Consider the following 19,511-nt stretch of genomic DNA (forward strand, 5'->3'; position numbering starts at 1 on the left):
GCCGTACAACAAAACCAGTTTTCAGGTAGTCCCACGGAGGACTTGAACCTACACTTGTCAGTATTTTTGCAATACGCAGACACACAACCCAGAAGCTATAAGACTATGTCTTTTCCCATTTTCATTAAGAGATAGAGCTAGAGCTTGGCTCCAGTCTCTACCATCCAACTCTGTCACTACGTGGAACGAGTTGAAGAAAATCTTCTTAGCCCGATATTTCCCACCTAGTAAGACGGCTATGCTAAGAGCCCAAATAAATGGGTTTAAACAAAAGGATAATGAATCACTTTTTGAAGCTTGGGAGAGATGCAAAGACATGATGAGGCTTTGTCCACATCATGGTCTAGAAGAATGGTTTATCATTCATACCTTTTACAACGGTCTCTTGTACAATACAAGATTGACAATGGACGCCGCCGCAGGTGGCGCACTGATGGATAAACCATACAATGAGGCCTATCAACTCATCGAAAGTATGGACTAGAATCATTACCAATGGGGAAGCGAAAGAACCTCTGTAGAGAAACCTCAAACGAAGGGCGACATGTATGAATTAAGCAGTCTTGACCATGTCAACGCCAAGGTAGATGCTCTGACTCAAAAGATAGACAACTTGACCATAACACCAGCAGCCACCATGGCTGCCGTAGCACCAAACTGCGAGATATGCGGAGTTCAAAGGCATACTGCCCCAGAATGTCAACTCTTAACAGGAACCTCCACAGACCAAGTGAACTATGCTCAAGGAAACCCTTACTCAAATACCTATAACATAGGTTGGAAGAACCATCCTAACTTTTCGTACAAAAATAATAATGCATTATATGCACCTAACCAAGCACCTGCTGTACCACCATGATATCATAAAGCTGCCACAAATACTCAAAATGCTCCTAGGAAATCAAACTTAGAAATAATGATGGAAAACTTCATAGCTACCCAAGCCCAAACGAATAAGGATTTCCTAAATCAAAACATACACACTAGTGAGCAAATCAAGTAGTTAGCAAACAAGGTAGACGCATTAGCCACCCACAACAAAATGTTGGAAACACAAATCTTGCAAGTGGCTCAACAACAAGCACCTACTGCTGCTCCTGCAGACACATTTCCTGGACAACCGTAACCAAACCCGAAAGGTCATGCAAATGCTATTATACTACGAAGTGGGACAGAACTAGATGGACCGGCCGACCCCAGAACTCAAAACCCATCCATGCATCAAGACCCAAGTAAGGTAACCGAGAAGGAAGACGAACAAGAGGAAGATAAAAACGAAGAGGTCGTAGAGAAAGAAGAACCTTATGTGCCTCCACCACCGCATAAACCCCCTATCCCTTATCCTCAAAGACTTGTTAAATCTAAAAGTGTAAGACAATTTAAAAAATTCGTAGAGCTTCTAAAACAATTGAATATCATAATACCCTTCACAGAAGCCATCATTCAAATGCCCTCATATGCTAAGTTTCTCAAAGAAATCTTATCTAAGAAGAAGAAGATAGAGGATAACGAAACCGTTACACTTACTGCTAAGTGTAGCGCCATAATACAAAATAATATGCATCCTAAGCTGAAAGACCCAAGTAGTTTCTCCATACCCTGTGTAATCAGAAAGTTTGTCATCGATAAAGCACTATGCGACTTAGGAGCCAATATTAGTTTAATGCCCTTGTCCATATGCGAAAGGCTAAAAATGGGAGAACCAAGACCTACGAGGATATTCGTACAACTTGCAGATCGTTCTGTTAAATTTCCCGTAGGTATGCTAGAAAACGTTCCGGTGCGCATGGGACAATTCTATATTCCTATTGATTTTATAATCATGGATATAAAAGAGGATTCCAACATCCCTATCATATTAGGAAGACCATTCCTAGCTACAGTCGGAGCTATTATAGATGTTAAGAAAGAAAAGCTAACCTTTGAAGTTGGTGAGGAAAAAGTCGAATTCATTTTGACGCAATTCCTAAAGGCACCAGCTATAGACGATACCTGTTGTCTACTAGATGTCATCGACGAATTCATAAGAGAGATGGAGAATGAACAAACATCATACTCTGAAATACTAAAAATTCCAAGGCCTCCTACTTTTGAAGATGAAAATTTAAGTAAGGAATAACAAGATGACAGCCTAAGCGAATGCCTAGCACTAACGCCCGATCATATGCCTTGCCCAAAGAAACCAGCCCTAGAACTTTAGATGTTACCCAAAAATATAAGGTACGAATTCCTAGACACTGAACTTGAGCGACCTGTAATAGTAAATGCAGACTTAGGGTAGATAGAGACCGAAAAGCTTCTACACGTTTTGAGAAAATACCCAACTGTTTTAGGCTACAATATCTCAGATCTAAAAGGAATAAGCCCTTCCATATGCATGCATCGTATAATGCTAGAGGAAGATAGTAAGACCTCTAGAGAACATCAAAGAAGGATAAATCCCATTCTGAGTGATGTAGTAAAGAAAGAAGTGCAAAAGTTGTTAGAAGCAGGTATTATCTACCCGATATCCGATAGTCAATGGGTCAACCCAGTACATGTCGTACCAAAGAAGGGAGGCACCACAGTTGTGAATAATGAAAAAGGAGAATGTGTATTGATTATAGAAAATTAAACAAAGTCACTCGGAAGGATCATTTTCCTTTACCGTTTATTGATCAAATGCTTGAAAGATTGGCTAAGCATTCTCACTTCTTCTACCTAGACGGCGATTCGGGATTTTTCCAAATTCCTATTCATCCCGACGACCAAGAGAAAACGACCTTCACATGCCCCTATGGTACATTCGCCTACCGGCGAATGCCATTCAGACTGTGTAATGCTCCCGCAACATTCCAAAGATGCATGATGTCAATCTTCGCTGATTTCATAGATGACATCATGGAAGTCTTCATGGATGATTTCTCTGTATGCGGACAAAGCTTTGAAGGTTGCTTATCGAATCTTGAAATGGTACTAAAAAGATGCGTAAAAGTGAACCTCATGCTAAACTGGGAAAAATGCCATTTCATGGTCCGACAAGGAATCGTACTCGGACATATAGTATCCGACAAGGGGATTGAAGTCGACAAGGCCAAAATAGAAGTTATAGAAAACCTCCAGCCTCCGAAAAACCGTAAGAGAAATACGAAGCTTCTTAGGACACGTCAGTTTCTACCGGCGATTCATTAAAGATTTCTCAAAAATCACCAAACCACTGACTGGCTTATTGATGAAAGATGTTGAATTCATCTTTGACGACAAATGCCTAGCGGCGTTTGAACAACTGAAAATAACTCTTATTACCGCACCTATCATGCAACCGCCCGATTGGAGATTACCCTTTGAAATCATGTGTGACGCTAGTGACTATGCTGTAGGCGTGGTCTTAGGACAAAGAAGGGATAAGAAACTTCATGCAATATACTATGAAAGTAGAACCCTAGACCCTACACAGATGAAATATGCCACCACAGAAAAGGAACTTTTAGCCGTAGTGTTCGCTCTAGATAAATTCCGTTCTTACCTAGTAGGAGCAAAGATAATTATCTATACCGATCAGGCTGCAATTAGGTGCCTATTAAACAAAAAAGACACCAAACCAAGACTCATAAGGTGGATCTTACTATTACAAGAGTTTGACCTAGAAATCAAGGATAAAAGGGGCACTGAAAACGTCGTGGCCGATCACTTGTCAAGAATGGAAGGTACTGAACCTGAACGAGTGCCTATAAACGATAATTTTCCGTACGAAAGACTCATAGCCCAACTGGAAAGTAACACAGCTAAAGATGCGTTAACCCATAAGGATACCAAAATAAACGAGGTAGTGGAAGCAATTTACACCAAAACCATACTACCATGGTACGTTGACTTCGTCAACTACTTAGCAGCTATGGTGTTTCTGCTAGACTTGACCTACCAATAAAAGAAAAAATTCTTCCACGATCTTAAACACTACTATTGGGATGAGCCTCTACTTTTCAAGAGAGGTGCCGACGGCATTTTCCGTCGATGTGTCCCTGAGGATGAGGTAGAAAACGTAATATCCCACTGTCATTCTGCTCCCTATGGAGGACATGCAAGCACCTCGAAGACTTGCACTAAGATCTTGCAAGCCGGCCTCTTTTGGCCCACTATGTGGAAAGATGTCCACATCGCGATCACAAATTGCGACTGGTGTCAACGCACTGGAAACATATCTAGACGTGACGAAATGCCGCTTAAAGGAAGTAGAAGTAGAAGTCTTCGATGTTTGGGGAATCGATTTTATGGGACCTTTCCCATAAACGCATTTTGGAAGTAGAAGTCTTCGATGTTTGGGGAATCGATTTTATGGGACCTTTCCCATCTTCTTTTGGTAACAAATATATCCTTGTTGCAGTCGATTACGTATTAAAATAGATTGAGGTCATAATCTCTCCAACGAATGACACACGAGTGGTAATTAGACTCTTTAAGCGTATAATCTTCCCTAGATTCGGAGTGCCGAGACTTGTTATCAGTGATGATGGATCCCACTTTATTTCAAGGATTTTTGAAAAGCTATTATTGAAATATGGAGTCCGGCACCGCGTAGCAACACCCTATCACCCACAGACGAGTGGGCAAGTAGAAGTCTCAAACTGATAAATTAAATAAATCTTAGAAAAGACGGTTGCCACCTCTAGGAAATATTGGTCCTCAAAATTACCAGAAGCCCTGTGGGCATATAGGACAACTTATAAGACCCCAATAGGAACCACACCTTTTAAGCTAGTTTATGGAAAATCATGCCATCTACTGGTAGAATTAGAACATAAAGCATATTGGGCCATTAAGACCCTTAATGTCAATTATACTGCCGCAGGCGAAAAAAGAATATTAGATATCCACGAACTAGAAGAACTTAGACTAGATGCGTATGAGAATGCCTGAATCTATAAAGAAAAAACAAAAAAATGGCACGACAATCGCATATCAAGGAAAGAGTTTAAGGAAGGCGACAAAGTACTTCTGTTTTACTCCCGCCTCAGACTCTTTCCTGGAAAACTTCGTTCTAGATGGTCTGGTCCCTTCGAAATTACCGATATCTTTCTGAATGGAGTAATAGAGATAAAAGGAAAAACGAGTGAACCATTCATAGTAAACGGACAACGTTTGAAACATTACCACAACATTGATAACAATGATTTCATTGTAAATCTAAAGCTTGTAGAGCTCCATGCTCATTCAAAAGAATAACGCCTTTCCTATTTCTGTCGAGCTTACGACAATAAACAAAACGCTTGGTGGGAGACAACCCACACTCTGTCTTTAACTATTTAATTTCATTACCCAAATTTATAATTATTACTACTGATTAATTTTCATTTCTTTTTTTTTTCTTTCTTATTTCTCATAAAGTTAATCAGTACCTTTATGTATTATTGGCCATTACTAACTTAATGCTATTATCTACTTGATTTTATCTAGCTACTGACAATCACAATGCAACAAGTAGATTACATGGATATAGTCTTCAGAGGCATAGCTCAAAAGAGACGTTTTGAGGCTCTAGCTCAGAGATAAATGACACTAACCTTGTACCCAGATGGATGCACCATGATCAAATTATGTATAAGAGACAATGTTGTGTTCCTAATTAACCAACTAGGCTGGGACACCTTTGCTATCAAAAGAAAATTCAGTTCCTACAGTAGGTTGACTTTAGAATTCCTAAGCTCCCTAGTGTACCTGCCAAACCATGGTATGAGATTTAACAAAGGCCTAATCACCTTTAGGTTATTTGATAATGACTACCGTTACACCCATAGAGAAATGGCCGAACTCCTAGGATGCCCTAATGGTCCTGATACCTTTACCATTACCCATGAAGACAGGCTAGTAAACCATCAATTAGATCTCTTTTGGGGTAGCATCACAGGAAACGACCATCCCGTGCCAAACCTTATGAATTCAGAGAACATCTATAACCATGTGATTCGTTACTTTCATAAGATCCTAGCTCACACCTTATTTGGAAATGAACATAACAGAATCTTTGTGTCCAAAGACGAACTCTTTATAATGCATTGTGCATCACAGGTCGAACCTGTTAACGCTGCTACATTCATGATGGCTAATTTGTACCGTATAGTACATGAGGACTATGGACCAATCTTAGTGGGAGGCTTGGTGACCATGATAGCAAATGCCATCGGACTGAGACAACCACTCATCAAGCTCACCCCTTTTGGTGGAATACGACCAATGAATATCGACTTTTGCTTCAACATTAGTATCATTAGGAACCTAGGCTCGGATGTGTTTGAATTCCTAATTAACAGTCAAGGAGTACACCTGTTTACCCTGCCAGACCCTAGGACGAGTGTACATGATAGGAACAATTGGCTCTATAATTTGGATGGACCACCATATGCACCACCTTCTCCTCCGAGACACCCCAAATTTATGATCACTATGACAATGATCTCTCTGATGCTGAATTACATGCCCCAGTTATACCTGTTGCACCTCTCACCGATCATGTTGTTGCCATCAAAGTTGTTCAGACAGACGTCGCCAATCTGAGAGGCAAGCTGAGCACCCTGCGCATGGAATTCCACGACTTTATGGATGTAGTGGCAGAGAACCTGGATCACATTTACCAGCACTTCTACTCGTTCGCTCCTCCCACCAGCAGCCGCCATAATGGCTAATTTATTGGAGTATTACCGATTTACTGACTTTTATTTTATTTTCTTGTTTGGAATTTTATTGTTATTTTCTTTAACACATTTGGATTCATTTAATTACTTCATTTCTTTTTATTCCAGTAGAAAAATTATTTCATCTTTTCCCGTCTACTCCATTCTTTCATTCATCAATTTTGTGATTTAGTTTCATTTAACTATATCATGTTTATTATTCCTATATATTATATATTATGTTGGTTCTCTTCTAACAAGTTATTATTCCATGCCAGTAAGTTAAAACTCAATTTGAAAATTATGGTCAAAGCAACTATAAAGGAACACACATGGGGAAGATCACACTGCACGTGGCGCCTGCCACATACAGCTGTGGCGCCCATGTGAGGGTTGTGGCGCCCGCCACATAGCCCATAGTGGCGCCCGCCACGAACATCAAAAATGGCGCCAGCCACTACACAAGCTTTCACGCGCAGGCTATGTAATATTGACACATCAAATCACTTAATGGTTTTGTCCCTTGCATGCTTGACAATGCCTTAAAGCCATTCAACCATTTTCAAAAAAAAAATTGGCCAAGGCATTGAATACCGTAAATGAAATTTATTTGATCAATAAATTTCCAACCACCATCACCTCTATATAAACCACCAACATAACCTCAACAAACCACACCTCTCATAAGCATATTCCTCTTCTTTCTTGCTCTATTCTCACTATATTACACAAGGAGTGTGAAATTCATCATGGCACAGATGAGGGAATACGAAATAGTGTTCAGGAACGGCGAGCCAGGCGAATTACAAGAAGAGACGTATACGTCTCTAAGCGCAAGAAAGATAGAATCAACAACGTACGTCGATGAACCCTGTTTATTTGCCTTAGGAATTCTAGATAGTGTTAACTTTATGATAGACACTTTAAATGTAAATTATTTTCTATCTCTTAAGGACCCTGTCTATGCTCAATTAACGCTAGAATTCCTAAGCTCGTTAATTTTTAGTCCCACACCCAACACACACTGCTCTAGTGGGACTGTCCAGTTTCATTTATTCAACGCCGAATATGCCCTTACATTTTCCCAAATAACGGACCTGCTACATTTCCCCCATGGGGATGGCGTAGTGAGTGAGGTCCCAGATACTAAGGGCTGGCAACGTGCCTTCCAACCATTTTGGAGGGCAATAACCGGTACAGTCACCCATAGTTTTGAGGGAAACAAAGTCACTTTAATTCACAACTCGACTATTCGATATTTCCGCCAAATATTGGCGTCCACCATTTTTGGCCAAGGAAATTCTAACAAGGTGAACGAAAAAGAACTCTTTTATTTGTTCGCCACATTTTTGCCACAAAAGGTGAATATTGTTCCTTTTATGCTATCTCACATGTAAGCCATTGTCAATGCGAAGCGAGGGCCGACTATTATTGGAGGTTTAATAACCTCCATAGCCAGAGTCCTAGGACTCGAAGAAAAATTCTCCAGGCTAACCCCGCTCCCGCATCATGCCATTGATATTGACATGGTAAGGAGCATGAAACTAGTAAAACGAAGGAGTGGCGGTAAATTTAATTTAATAATTGCAAATAATGTGTTACAAGATTTTATCCTCCCAAATCCAAACCGCACAGATGTGTGTAACCCGGATAATCATCGTTATATTAATGATCCGGTGTATAACCCAAGTCCCCGCGCATATTCCTGAGAATGTAGCTGCTGAAGGGGACACCGATGAGGATCACATTCCGGAGCAAACTGCTCCTGCTACTGACCCACACACCACACACATGTCATTTGAAAATGTTGCAAGTATATCCTCCAGTCAAAGACCAAGAAGAAATGTGGCACCAGCCACTCTTGATGAGATCTATGCTGAACTACTGCGGCGTAGCGAATTAGACGCTCAACGCGACCTACAAATCCAAAACATGGAAGCCCAACAAACTGAAATGATGCAAATCCTTCGCAAAATGCAGCATGATCAGCACGACTACGCTTTCAGAATCGAACAGAACATGTATGGCTTGATCGATGAAATGGCAACATTGACAATGCGTGTGGAAGATCTCCAAAACTACATGCCACCTCACCATCCAGGAAACGGTGGACGTGCACGTACACGTGGCAGAAGGCGCCAGTAGCAGGATACCCAGGTTCTACCTTTCTTTCCTATCTTATGTCGTTACATTGAGGACAATGAAAGGTTTAAGTATAGGGGAGGAAGCTTTACCGCTTTTATTTATCGCTTTCTAGGTAGATTTAAATTATTGTTATTGTTATTTCCTTTTGTTATTTTTGTTAAAGTGTCAGTCGAGTTAAATATCAATGTGTTGTCGAGTCCCTATGCGTGGTTTCCGTTATTTACTAATTCTCCTATTTGCTCAAGCCATACAATTTTTTTTTGCAAAAATCTAGACTTAAAGATACAATACATCTTTTGAAAATTCTAAACTATAAATAAAACTGAGGTTGAATTATAGAGATTTGGAAAAACTTTATAAGATCGATATCGTTTTAACACCTTAAATCTCCCAAGTATAAGATCGATTTGAGTACTTGTCATGCCATAGCCTTAAATTCTATCCTTTAATATTTCCTTAAGTAGTTTATCTAGCAGTCAGCACCATCCTAAGCACAAACTACGCAAGAAGTCGATGCAAATAAGTGTATGATTTCATGCTTAAAAGAAGAAAAGATTACGAAATGTATGAAAAATGTTGTTCCCTCTAAGTTAGGTGATCCTCACCAGGTCATTTAGCCCAACGGTATAACCATCTTCAACTGTTATTTGAGCAAAAGTGTGAAAAAGAAAGAAAGAAATAATGATGAGATCATAGTCACTAACAAATTATCTTGCTATGAATGTGAAAGGATAACGGGTTTAATGTGATTGCGCCAAAATGAAAAAGGATAAAAAGAAGGTTTAGTAAGGTAGGCTTAGGCATGACAACATGATTCAGATTGGTTTGTATAGGACGGAGACTTACGGTTGCAATATTGCGACTATGTGTTCCAACGATACCCTTAGTGTGGAAGTGAGTACCTGTTAATACAATTTTGAACCAAAGTAAAGTTTATAGACTAGAATGAGTATCCGAATGCAACTATGTCTTCTACAAGTCTTGATAATGTATGTTACAAATATTTTACAAAACTTTTTTTCATATACGCGACATTTGCTTGAGGACAAGCAAAGGTTTAAGTATGGGGGAGTTTGATAACGCAAAAATGTATCGTATTTTTGGCTCCATATGCATTGCTTTTTACTTGATTAACACTTATTATTATGCAGTATTTTATGTTTATTGCAAGTATTTATCGATTAAAAGGTTTATAGCAAGCAAAATGGAAAATAGCAAAAAGGAAATAAAAAGAGAAGAAAATGGAGAAAAATAGAGATAATGGATCACCAAAGTAAATGGGCTTGTGGCGCCCATCATCTAGGGTGTGTGGCGCCCGCCACATGAATCCAAGGAGGTGATGGCGCCCGCCACCAAGCACGAGGAGATGTGGCGCTCAACCCTATATTTGTGGTGCTTGCCACGGAATCAAAGACTAGGGTTGTGGTAACCGCCACAACCTAGTCTTCCCTTTTTTTCTCCATGTTTCTAGCCACGAATCCATCCACCTTCAGTACAAATTAGGGATGTGGAAAATATATAAGGACTCTCTCTCAGTCTCGCCAGAGGATCTCTCTTCTTCCCGTTTTCAATCTACGGATTATTTTTAGTCAGAATTATTTTCTTTTAGTTGGCTAGGCAGTTTTCTTACTTTGTAAAATCAATAGCTCTCCACATCGGGGACTATTGTGATTTATTATTTACGCATTTGAATTCAATTGTAACGGTTACTCATTGCCAAAGCCTGTCGATATTATTTTAATCGAAGAATCAAGATTCAGTTCCAGTTCTCAATTCGTAATCCAGGTTTTATTTTGATTGATGTTTTATTTATTTATGCCTTATTGCATGTTTGATTTTCCAAATACCATGTCTGTTACCGGATCCATGTCCGGCTAAACCCTTAGGTATCGGTATGTAAAGACCATCGAAACGACGGGATTCATAAATAATTGTGTTAGTTTTTTTATAAAACTTATTTTTCTGGTTTTTAGTTTCTTATTTTAATCAAACTGTTTTTCGTACGAAAGTACAAAACAAACTAAGGTTACGGTCAATAAGAACAAGAGTTTGAGATTTTAACCAGATAGCTGAAACTAGGCATTAATCCTAAACACAGCGAGAGTGCTTTAGGATAAATTAGACTTTATTCATATTCAAAAATTACTTTTAAATTCAAAATGAGACTGCGAGAGCCAAGCATTCTGGTTTAGGAGTATGGTCAGAGTCAATAAAAACGAGAGTGTGAGACTAAGTCCTTTCTATAAATAATTTCTACTGAAGAATATTTTGACCAATAAGATTACACCAACTATCTATCGAATCTCCGAAGTTTGATGCGTTATATACCCATATCCCTTTATCATATATCTTTATTAATCTTCTATTTACGTTATAGTTATTTCTCTTCATCCCTCCAATCTTAGAACGATCATCAACCTTAGATTTACATAGCAACATTAGACCATGATACGTTCAATTATTAGTCATTGTGGGTTCGATAATCTTTAAAACTACGCGATAGGACTGTGCACTTGCAGTCACAATTCCCATAGACTCAATAAGTCACGATCATGTGATTCAAATTTCACTAAAGTCTACGAACAAAGGTGAATATCTTGAGCAACCGGGTCATTCGTCCCGTACCCAAGGATATTCTAGACAAGGATAGAAATTCTCCATTCTCATCATTCTTTGTTTCTTAAGGCTCATAGTGTGCAACTTGAATCAAAATTAATAAGTTGTTGACAGTAGATTCTTTGTGTTGGTCATATTGATGTAGTGTTGCTCGTTATAGAAGAAGACTTGACAATCATGTAATTCAAATTGTGATAAAGTCTATGAATAAAGGTGAATACGATGAGCCACGGGCCAAACGTTCTGCACCCAAAGATATTTAGAGTGAGGGTAGGAATTCTCCAATCTCATCCTTTCTCTATTGCTTAAGGCTCGTGCCACACACTTTGAATTATGATCAACAAGTGTTAATACCTTTGCAGTGCTTGAGAAGTAGTCCACTTTGCTAGCTATGCTTGATTGGTGTTGACTTGAAGTCTTGATCTTGCGTTTGAACTTTGAGGTCTTGAGCTCTTGAGATTCAGTGTATCCACGATAGCTTGAGCATAATGAACTTACCATATCAAGTGATCAATGGTCTTTTGACCACTTGAAATAGGCTTTGGGCTTATAGCAGAGTTACAAAGGATTTGGTTGACCAAAGTGGCCTTTGGTCAACACTAATCAATGAGGTTGAAATGATAGATTGAATTATATACAATAATAACCTATTGAAATAATCAACTAAATAAAAATCAGATAAATCTGATTAAGGCCCTAAACTAAGGGAGCATGCATAAAAATCAAGATTTTTCTACCTAGGGGCAAAATAGCCAATATGCCAAAAAATGGATTAATTAGGGAGAAGTTTCTAAAAATCAACTTCTAATTAGAAACTAACTAAGCCTAGTTAAAATATAAACATAACCTAGTCAAAAGTATAAAACCCTAATTAAAATTATAAAAAAATGCTAAATTTCTAATTAAATCTCAAATCCTAACCTTATTAACCTAATTAGATTTCTAAAATTCCTAATTAATTCTAACAACCTAAACTTCTAATATTATCTAAAATTAATCCTAATCTTATAATTAGTGTAATCTAAAATCTAATCTAATTAACTCTTAACCCTTTAATTAATCTAATTAACCTAAGAGTTGATTACTAACTAAATAATAAACAAAGAAATTGGGTCCAAGCATTTGAGATGGGCCACTGTTTCGGCCCCATGGGAAAGGAATGATGTTGAGAGATTTTCGGATGGGGGTGTGAATCCAGAAAATTACTTGAGCCAAAGGCCCAAGTCTCCCACAAAATCCATGGTCGGGTTTGACAGTCATTAGCCATTAAGACCCTGTTTTTCACCTATCTCAACAAAGCGTATCAGTACCACCACCGCGACGTCACTAAGGTGGCCCAAACCTTCGAAACGAAATTACGCGGTGCCCATTGAGAACAAGCGATGGCGAGAACGACACACCAATAATCGACAATCGACATTGGGACGAAGAGAATAAAACTCACCGGTTTTGTGCGGATACGGAGGTGAAGAGGAGTTCGTGCGTTGCGTTGAGACGACGATGAAGCCTCCGGATTGGTGCGCGTGCTAAGCGTTGTGAAGATTTGCCTTCGTACCCCAAAAGGAGACTTAGGCAAAAACCGGGGCAATCCCGATGGACTAAAGCTTCAAAAATAGGTCCATGCAAAAGTTAGGGATCAAAACAAAAATGAAAGGAGGTCACGAAAACCCTCAACAAAATAAAAACAAGATTTAGTGACCACCATATCAAGAATCAAAGGGTCACCAATATCCATGAAGAGCAAAATAAAGTGTCTGTCATTTCAAGAGATCTTACACCTGCAAACTCTCTTAAAAGTTGAATGTGTATGGTGAATTAACTGAGCGTAGGACTGGAGTTTATCAAGAAGAAGGGTGGGTACAGAAACAATTTTGAGCCTCATATCCTTTGTTTCGATAACCATGAACCAAGCCACGTTACAACCCTTAAAAGACCTAATTGAAGTAGGGTTTATTCCGAAAGCATACTACATCAAGGTTGCGTAAACTGACTCCTAAAGATTTGCTAATCTTCAACATCGATGTCATTATTCTCACTGTGTCTTTCACACTTTAAATTGCTAAATCAGCATTACATTTGGACTCATGGTCCATTCGTTTCACATTATCACATCATTCAAATAAATTCTTTTCAAAACTTGCATGAGTATCGCATTAAAATTACCATTTCTGAACAAACAATTTTAACTGCTAGTCAGTACTTGACGTCAGGGAAATTCCAACAATAAGGAACAATCAGAGGAACTTGGACATTCGTTGGTGCTGACCCGAATCAAGACTACCTCACAACCTATGAATCTGAGACATGCCACCTAAACATCAGTTGGTCATAGGAAGATTACTCCAAGAATTGGTCAGTCTTAAATAGTCTCCAACATCTGTTAATAAATGTGCAAACCATTTCAAGAATCAATTGATCCAGAGCAAATCATCTCAGGACTCTATTAACTAGGGGCAAATCACCTAGAGGTTCTGTTGGCCAGGGGCAGACCCCTTCAATGTTCAGTTAGGGTGAGTTAAGTCGCTTCAACGCTCATACCGGGGCAAGCTACCTCAAGAGCACAGAAAAGTTAACCACTCCAAGAGTCGGTTAACCAAGGATAAATCCTTTCATGGATCAAAATTCTGGGGCAATCCATCTCCAAATTATGGTACAATTGCTTTCAAAATCCTTTCGAGGTAAACATTTTGGATAGACCCATCACATTGGGGCAAGATGAGCCATATAGGAGCAAGTCATCTCCCTGACTTCGAGCTGTTCAAGGGAAAGTTTTTTTCACACGTCATCGACTGCAGAGTTCAAGATGAGTGTCGGGAAATCACGTTATCACCCCATAAAATAACCTTTTGACAGACAAAAGCCTTTCTGCAAAAAAAAACCTTCTCTTCCAATACCCGCGCAGGGGCATTTTGGAAACCTTCCAATCATTACATAAATCATCATCATGCATTAGTCATGTTGCTTTGCTCTAGCATAAAGCCATGCATATCATATCATTTATCAGGCATAACCCATAACATGAACCTGACATCAAAAAGCCTTGAAACCCAAAATCTGACACCAAAGCCCAATTCCCGTCTGGAAATTCATTTCAAAGCCCAGTTCCCGTCTGGCAATATATGTCAAAGTCCAGTCCTCGTCTGGAAATTCATTTCAAAGCCCAGTTCCCGTCTGGCAATTTATGTCAAAGTCCAATTTTTGTCTGGCAATTCATTTTAAAGCCCAGTTCCCGTCTAGCAATTTATGTCAAAGTCCAGTTCTCGTCTGGCAATTCATTTCAAAGCCCAATTCCCGTCTGGCAATTTATGTCAAAGTCCAATTCTCGTCTGGCAATTCATTTCAAAGCCCAGTTCCCATCTGGCAATTTATTTCAAAGCCCAGTTCCCGTCTGGCAATTTATTTCAAAGCCCAGTTCTCGTCTGGCAATTTATTTCAAATTTCAGTTCTCGTCTGGCAACTTATTCCAAAGTCCAGTTCCCGTTTGGCAAACTATATCAAAAATCAGTTCTTGTATGAAAAATCATTTGCCAAATACCAGTTCTTGTCTGGTAAATTATCTCTTAATACCAGTTCTCGTCTGGTAGGTCACCTATTTCGATACCAGTTCTCATCTGGTAGTCAATTATTTTCACCAGTTCTCGTCTGGTAGCCTACTTTAAAAATCAATTCCTGTCTGATAACCAAAAACAAATTCAGTCCCGTCTGACATTTCAATTATTTTCACCACTTCACGTCTGGTAACATATCCTTCAGGTGCTGTCCTCATCTGGCAGTTCAGTCTCCTTCACCAGTTCTCATATGGCAGTTCCCATTTAAAGTCCAACCTCATTGGCAACCAAGAATTAAACCCTACAAAAACATCCAATTACCCAATTGCATTCCCACATGCATCACACGAATCATCCATACATGGTTTTCCTACCAAACAGAAAATTCAAAAAAAAAACACAGTCATATCAATCATCAGCATACTTATGCATAACCTTATACAAAATAAAGATCATTCGCATTCCTACATGCACATCCAAATATCCCCAGCAATTGCATACTTGCATGCATCTCATGAACCATCCCATGCATGGTATTCCCACCTAAAGTGGGACATCATACAAAAATCAAAAGTAAAATGTCAGGACCCAAGGTCATTCATGTATATCTTGGACATACCTCATTCCAAATGAAGTTATTACCCTGCATATGCTCGTGGGATTATATCTCAGTAAATCATTTTTTCGACTTTACGATTAATAATGATATTCCCAGCAATTTTCTTTACAATCATCGCTCCCCAAGCAGAGGTTACCCTAAAAAGTCTCTTATGAGCTTTTTCCCCTGCAGAGCATTTCCAGTATGTCTCCCTCAAAAGGAGTCTTTTCTTAAGAGTTCCCCTAACAGACGAATATTCGAGATACTGCTTCATTTATCTGAAGAATCTCATCTCTCTATTTGAGATACTGCTTCATCAATTTGAAGAATCTCATTTGTTTTCTAGAGATACTGCTCTAAGTATCCTCGGAGAGTCTTAGATTCAATTAAGGTATCATTCCCTTGTTCGGAATATCTTAATTCTATCATATAAGATGATGTTTCGACTCGATACAGAGAATCTCATTTTTACTGTTTGAGATACTGCTTCATCAATATGAAGAGTCTCATTTCAGATTTTTTTAGAGGTACTGCTCTAAGTATCCTCGGAGAGTCTTAGATTCAATTAAGGTATTTTTTCCCTTGCTGGAACATCTTAATTCTATCATATAAGATGCTGCTTCGACCCGATACAGAGAATCTCACTTTTACTGTTTGAGATGCTGCTTCATCAATATGAAGAGTCTCATTTCAGATTTTTTAGAGGTACTGCTCTAAGTATCCTCGGAGAGTCTTAGATTCAATTAAGGTATCTTTCCCGTGTTTGGAATATCTTAATTCTGTCATATAAGATGCTGCTTCGACTCGATATAGAGAATCTCATTTTTGCTGTTTGAGATACTGCTTCATCAATATGAAGAGTCTCATTTCAGATTTTTTAGAGGTACTGCTCTAAGTATCCTCGGAGAGTCTTAGATTCAATTAAGGTTTTTTTTTCCTTTCTGAAACATCTTAATTCTATCATATAAGATGCTACTTCGACCCGATACAGAGAATCTCACTTTTACGGTTTGAGATGCTGCTTCATCAATATGAAGAGTCTAATTTCAGATTTTTTAGAGATACTGCTCTAAGTATCCTCAAGAGTCTTAGATTCGATTAAGGTATCTTTCCCTTGCTGGAACATCTTAATTCTATCATATAAGATGCTGCTTCGACCCGATACAGAGAATCTCACTTTTACTGTTTGAGATGCTGCTTCATCAATATGAAGAGTCTCATTTCAGATTTTTGTTAGAGATATTGCTCTAAGTATCCTCGTAGAATCTTAGATATGATTGAGGTATCATTCCCTTGTTGGAATATCTCGATTATATCATGTAAGAAACTGCTCCGTTGATCCCTAGAGAATATTGTGTTTTCTATTCAAGACAATGTTCTGCTAATTTTCAGAAAGTCTTAGATACAATTGAGGTATCATTCCATTACCAGAATATCTCGATTATGACATCCAAGATACTGTTCTGACGATTCCCAGAGAGTCTCGACTCTTTCATTTTACCTTTTTGATAACTTTTCTTACTGTATTTCTCACTGCATTCTCTTTCTGCATTTCTTCCTTGCATTTCAAAAAGACAAAATTTGGGTCTTTTCGTATTTAATTATCTTCCACTACGAATGTATGAAGACTGTTGTCATTCTTACCTTCTAGTTCAAGATAATGAAATAGGGGCATCTGTCATACCCCAATTTTGTCCGGGCATATTTAAATTTTTATAAAATTCGATTTAATTTTCAGTTTACGTCATATGTACATCATAACATGCATTTTATCATTAGTAACACCTGAAATATCAGTCAGGATAAATTTATTGAAAATACAGACAAATCGGTTGAATCTTTTCTCAGGAACATGTAAAATCAGCGGGTAAAAAGTTTCAGAATTAAAATTACAGAGACCAGTATTATTAATCTACAGTTCATTTGGTTTAACCTGGTGTGCTCGTTGTATTTTTCAGCAGCTGTTTCAGTTGCGTTTTGACCCGCCTGAGCCTTTTAACCGGTGCAAATTTATTTCAAAATTTAAAGAAACGCTGTATTTTTTCAATAAGTATATTTTGTGCTGATTATTTTAGTGTGCCCGATTTAATTTTTCGAGCAAATTTATATCCGACTTTTATTTATAATCGATCATTTTATTAGGTTAATTATTCAACTAAAGTAATTAAAATTTATTCAAAATACTTATTAGAAATTTTTAATAGGAAATTTTAAATAATGGTAGTTGTTTTAAAAAAAAAATGAGATTAGCATTGGATTCTTCTTTTTACGTCTGGTATTCAGACTGCCCACTCTATCTTTCCTCTCTCCCTCACGTTTCCTCTTAGACACACCCACACACTACACTCTCTCACACGTTACTCTGACAGGATAAAGAAAGAAACAAAAACAAGAAATAAAGGGACACGCCTCTTCTTCTTAAAAAAAGATCACTCTCACTCACCTCACTACCACTCACTCTCTCTGTGAAAAGAAAAAAGGAAAAGAAAAAAGGAAAAGAAAAGAACTTCTCCTTCCTCATAAACCATCACCGGCGACAATCCACGCCGCAAAACCAACTCGCCGCCAAATCGCCGATCGCACCCGTTGTCTACACCCTTATTCCTCCGCCGTTCCGTTTTCGACAAACACAAACAACCCCAACTTTCACCATTAAGCAATCTCCGGCCACCATTTTCAACTGTCGGCACCATCTATACAATTGTGATACACAAAAACTTCCGCCGAAACCGAACACAACAACAACACGCTCACAACGACACGACCATCGACCATTCTACCGCCACCATAACGTCGCCGAGCAAGCCGAAACTTGACATTCCTATCAGAGTTTTGGTATGATCTATAGCACACAAGAGCCTCACTGTTGCACTATTTGAACAACATCTTTTTCGGTAATATTTCGCTTTGAGGTGTATCGTTATGTCTTATTTTGTGTTTGAGTTTTGTTTTTTTTAGAATGCTAGGTTCCCGTTTTACTGCTCGTATTAAAAACTGGATGTTTTGTTTGAGCTTTGTTTTTAGAATGCTAGGTTCCGATTTTACTGTTCATATTGTGCCTTCCTCTGTCAAAACTGTCGTTGTGTTACTCTTTCTCCCCTAGCCATTAAGTGCTTTTTTTTTCTAGATTAAATTTTAGATCTAACCTTTTATTTTTTGTTTTCCGTATCAATGAAGGGTGGTTGGTGTTACAAAGGGAGAATCCCTTATATTCATTGGAAAATACACGTTATCATGAACCTGTTAACTTTATTATTGTTACTTTTAATGATTGTTTCTTTTAGAAACAAGTTTCTTTTCCACAAGCTTAAATAATTTCTTTCATCCATTTTAATTATGTATTTATCACCAATTTTTGCTTTAAGTTAATTAAGATTTTAATGTTTTATTGGTTCGAGTATGTGGTAAGTTGATGTATGTTCTTTTTGCACCCTTGGTACATTATAATCAATTTGGTAATTTTGTAAATAAATCGATTATTTTTCGTTGTTGTTATTTATTACAATAAATCGAATTTTTAGTCTGTGAATTCGGTAATTTCATACCATTATGCCACCAAAGATACAATACATCAATATGATATTTTACCGCGTTTCGATCTTTACATACGACATTCTAACTCCGTTGTCGCTATGTACAAACCGGTTTATGAGCACACGTTGGCCGATTCAATTCAATTTTTATTCAACATTGTCACTTATTAAAGTTTGGGTTAAATTGGATAATTTTGTTAACTAATTTTAATTAATTTAAGTATTTGATTATATTAATTTTTAATCGAACAATTTTGATAATTAATTTTAATTACCTTAATTAGACGACTTAATTGAATTTTAATCAATTTTTGTTAATTAAAAGTGGACCGATTTTATTCCACACTCACAGTTTCATTATCACTTAATAACACAAGTTTGGTTTCATTTAATTTCATCATCCATTCAAAACCACTTTAAACCA

General features: G+C 38.0%; 1 protein-coding gene, 1 long non-coding RNA gene and 1 other non-coding gene across 3 annotated transcripts; 2 read left to right on the top strand and 1 right to left on the bottom strand.

Moving 5' to 3' along the window:
* Window positions 1-238: 238 nt before the first annotated feature.
* On the bottom strand, window positions 239-345 carry LOC127124832 (small nucleolar RNA R71). The gene has a single exon (XR_007804308.1). It is a non-coding gene; the product is annotated as a small nucleolar RNA R71 (small nucleolar RNA).
* Window positions 346-1,216: 871 nt separating this feature from the next.
* On the top strand, window positions 1,217-2,119 carry LOC127122841 (uncharacterized). Its single transcript, XM_051053119.1, has 2 exons — window positions 1,217-1,583; window positions 1,761-2,119. Exons 1-2 carry the CDS (start codon window positions 1,217-1,219, stop codon window positions 2,117-2,119), a joined length of 726 nt encoding a protein of 241 aa, XP_050909076.1.
* Window positions 2,120-17,809: 15,690 nt separating this feature from the next.
* LOC127119112 (uncharacterized) lies at window positions 17,810-18,815 on the top strand. The gene is made up of 2 exons (XR_007802634.1): window positions 17,810-18,448; window positions 18,732-18,815. It is a non-coding gene; the product is annotated as an uncharacterized LOC127119112 (long non-coding RNA).
* Window positions 18,816-19,511: the final 696 nt, after the last annotated feature.

The sequence above is a fragment of the Lathyrus oleraceus genome, chromosome 2 (genome assembly GCF_024323335.1).
Source record: "Lathyrus oleraceus cultivar Zhongwan6 chromosome 2, CAAS_Psat_ZW6_1.0, whole genome shotgun sequence".
Lineage (NCBI taxonomy): Eukaryota > Viridiplantae > Streptophyta > Magnoliopsida > Fabales > Fabaceae > Lathyrus > Lathyrus oleraceus.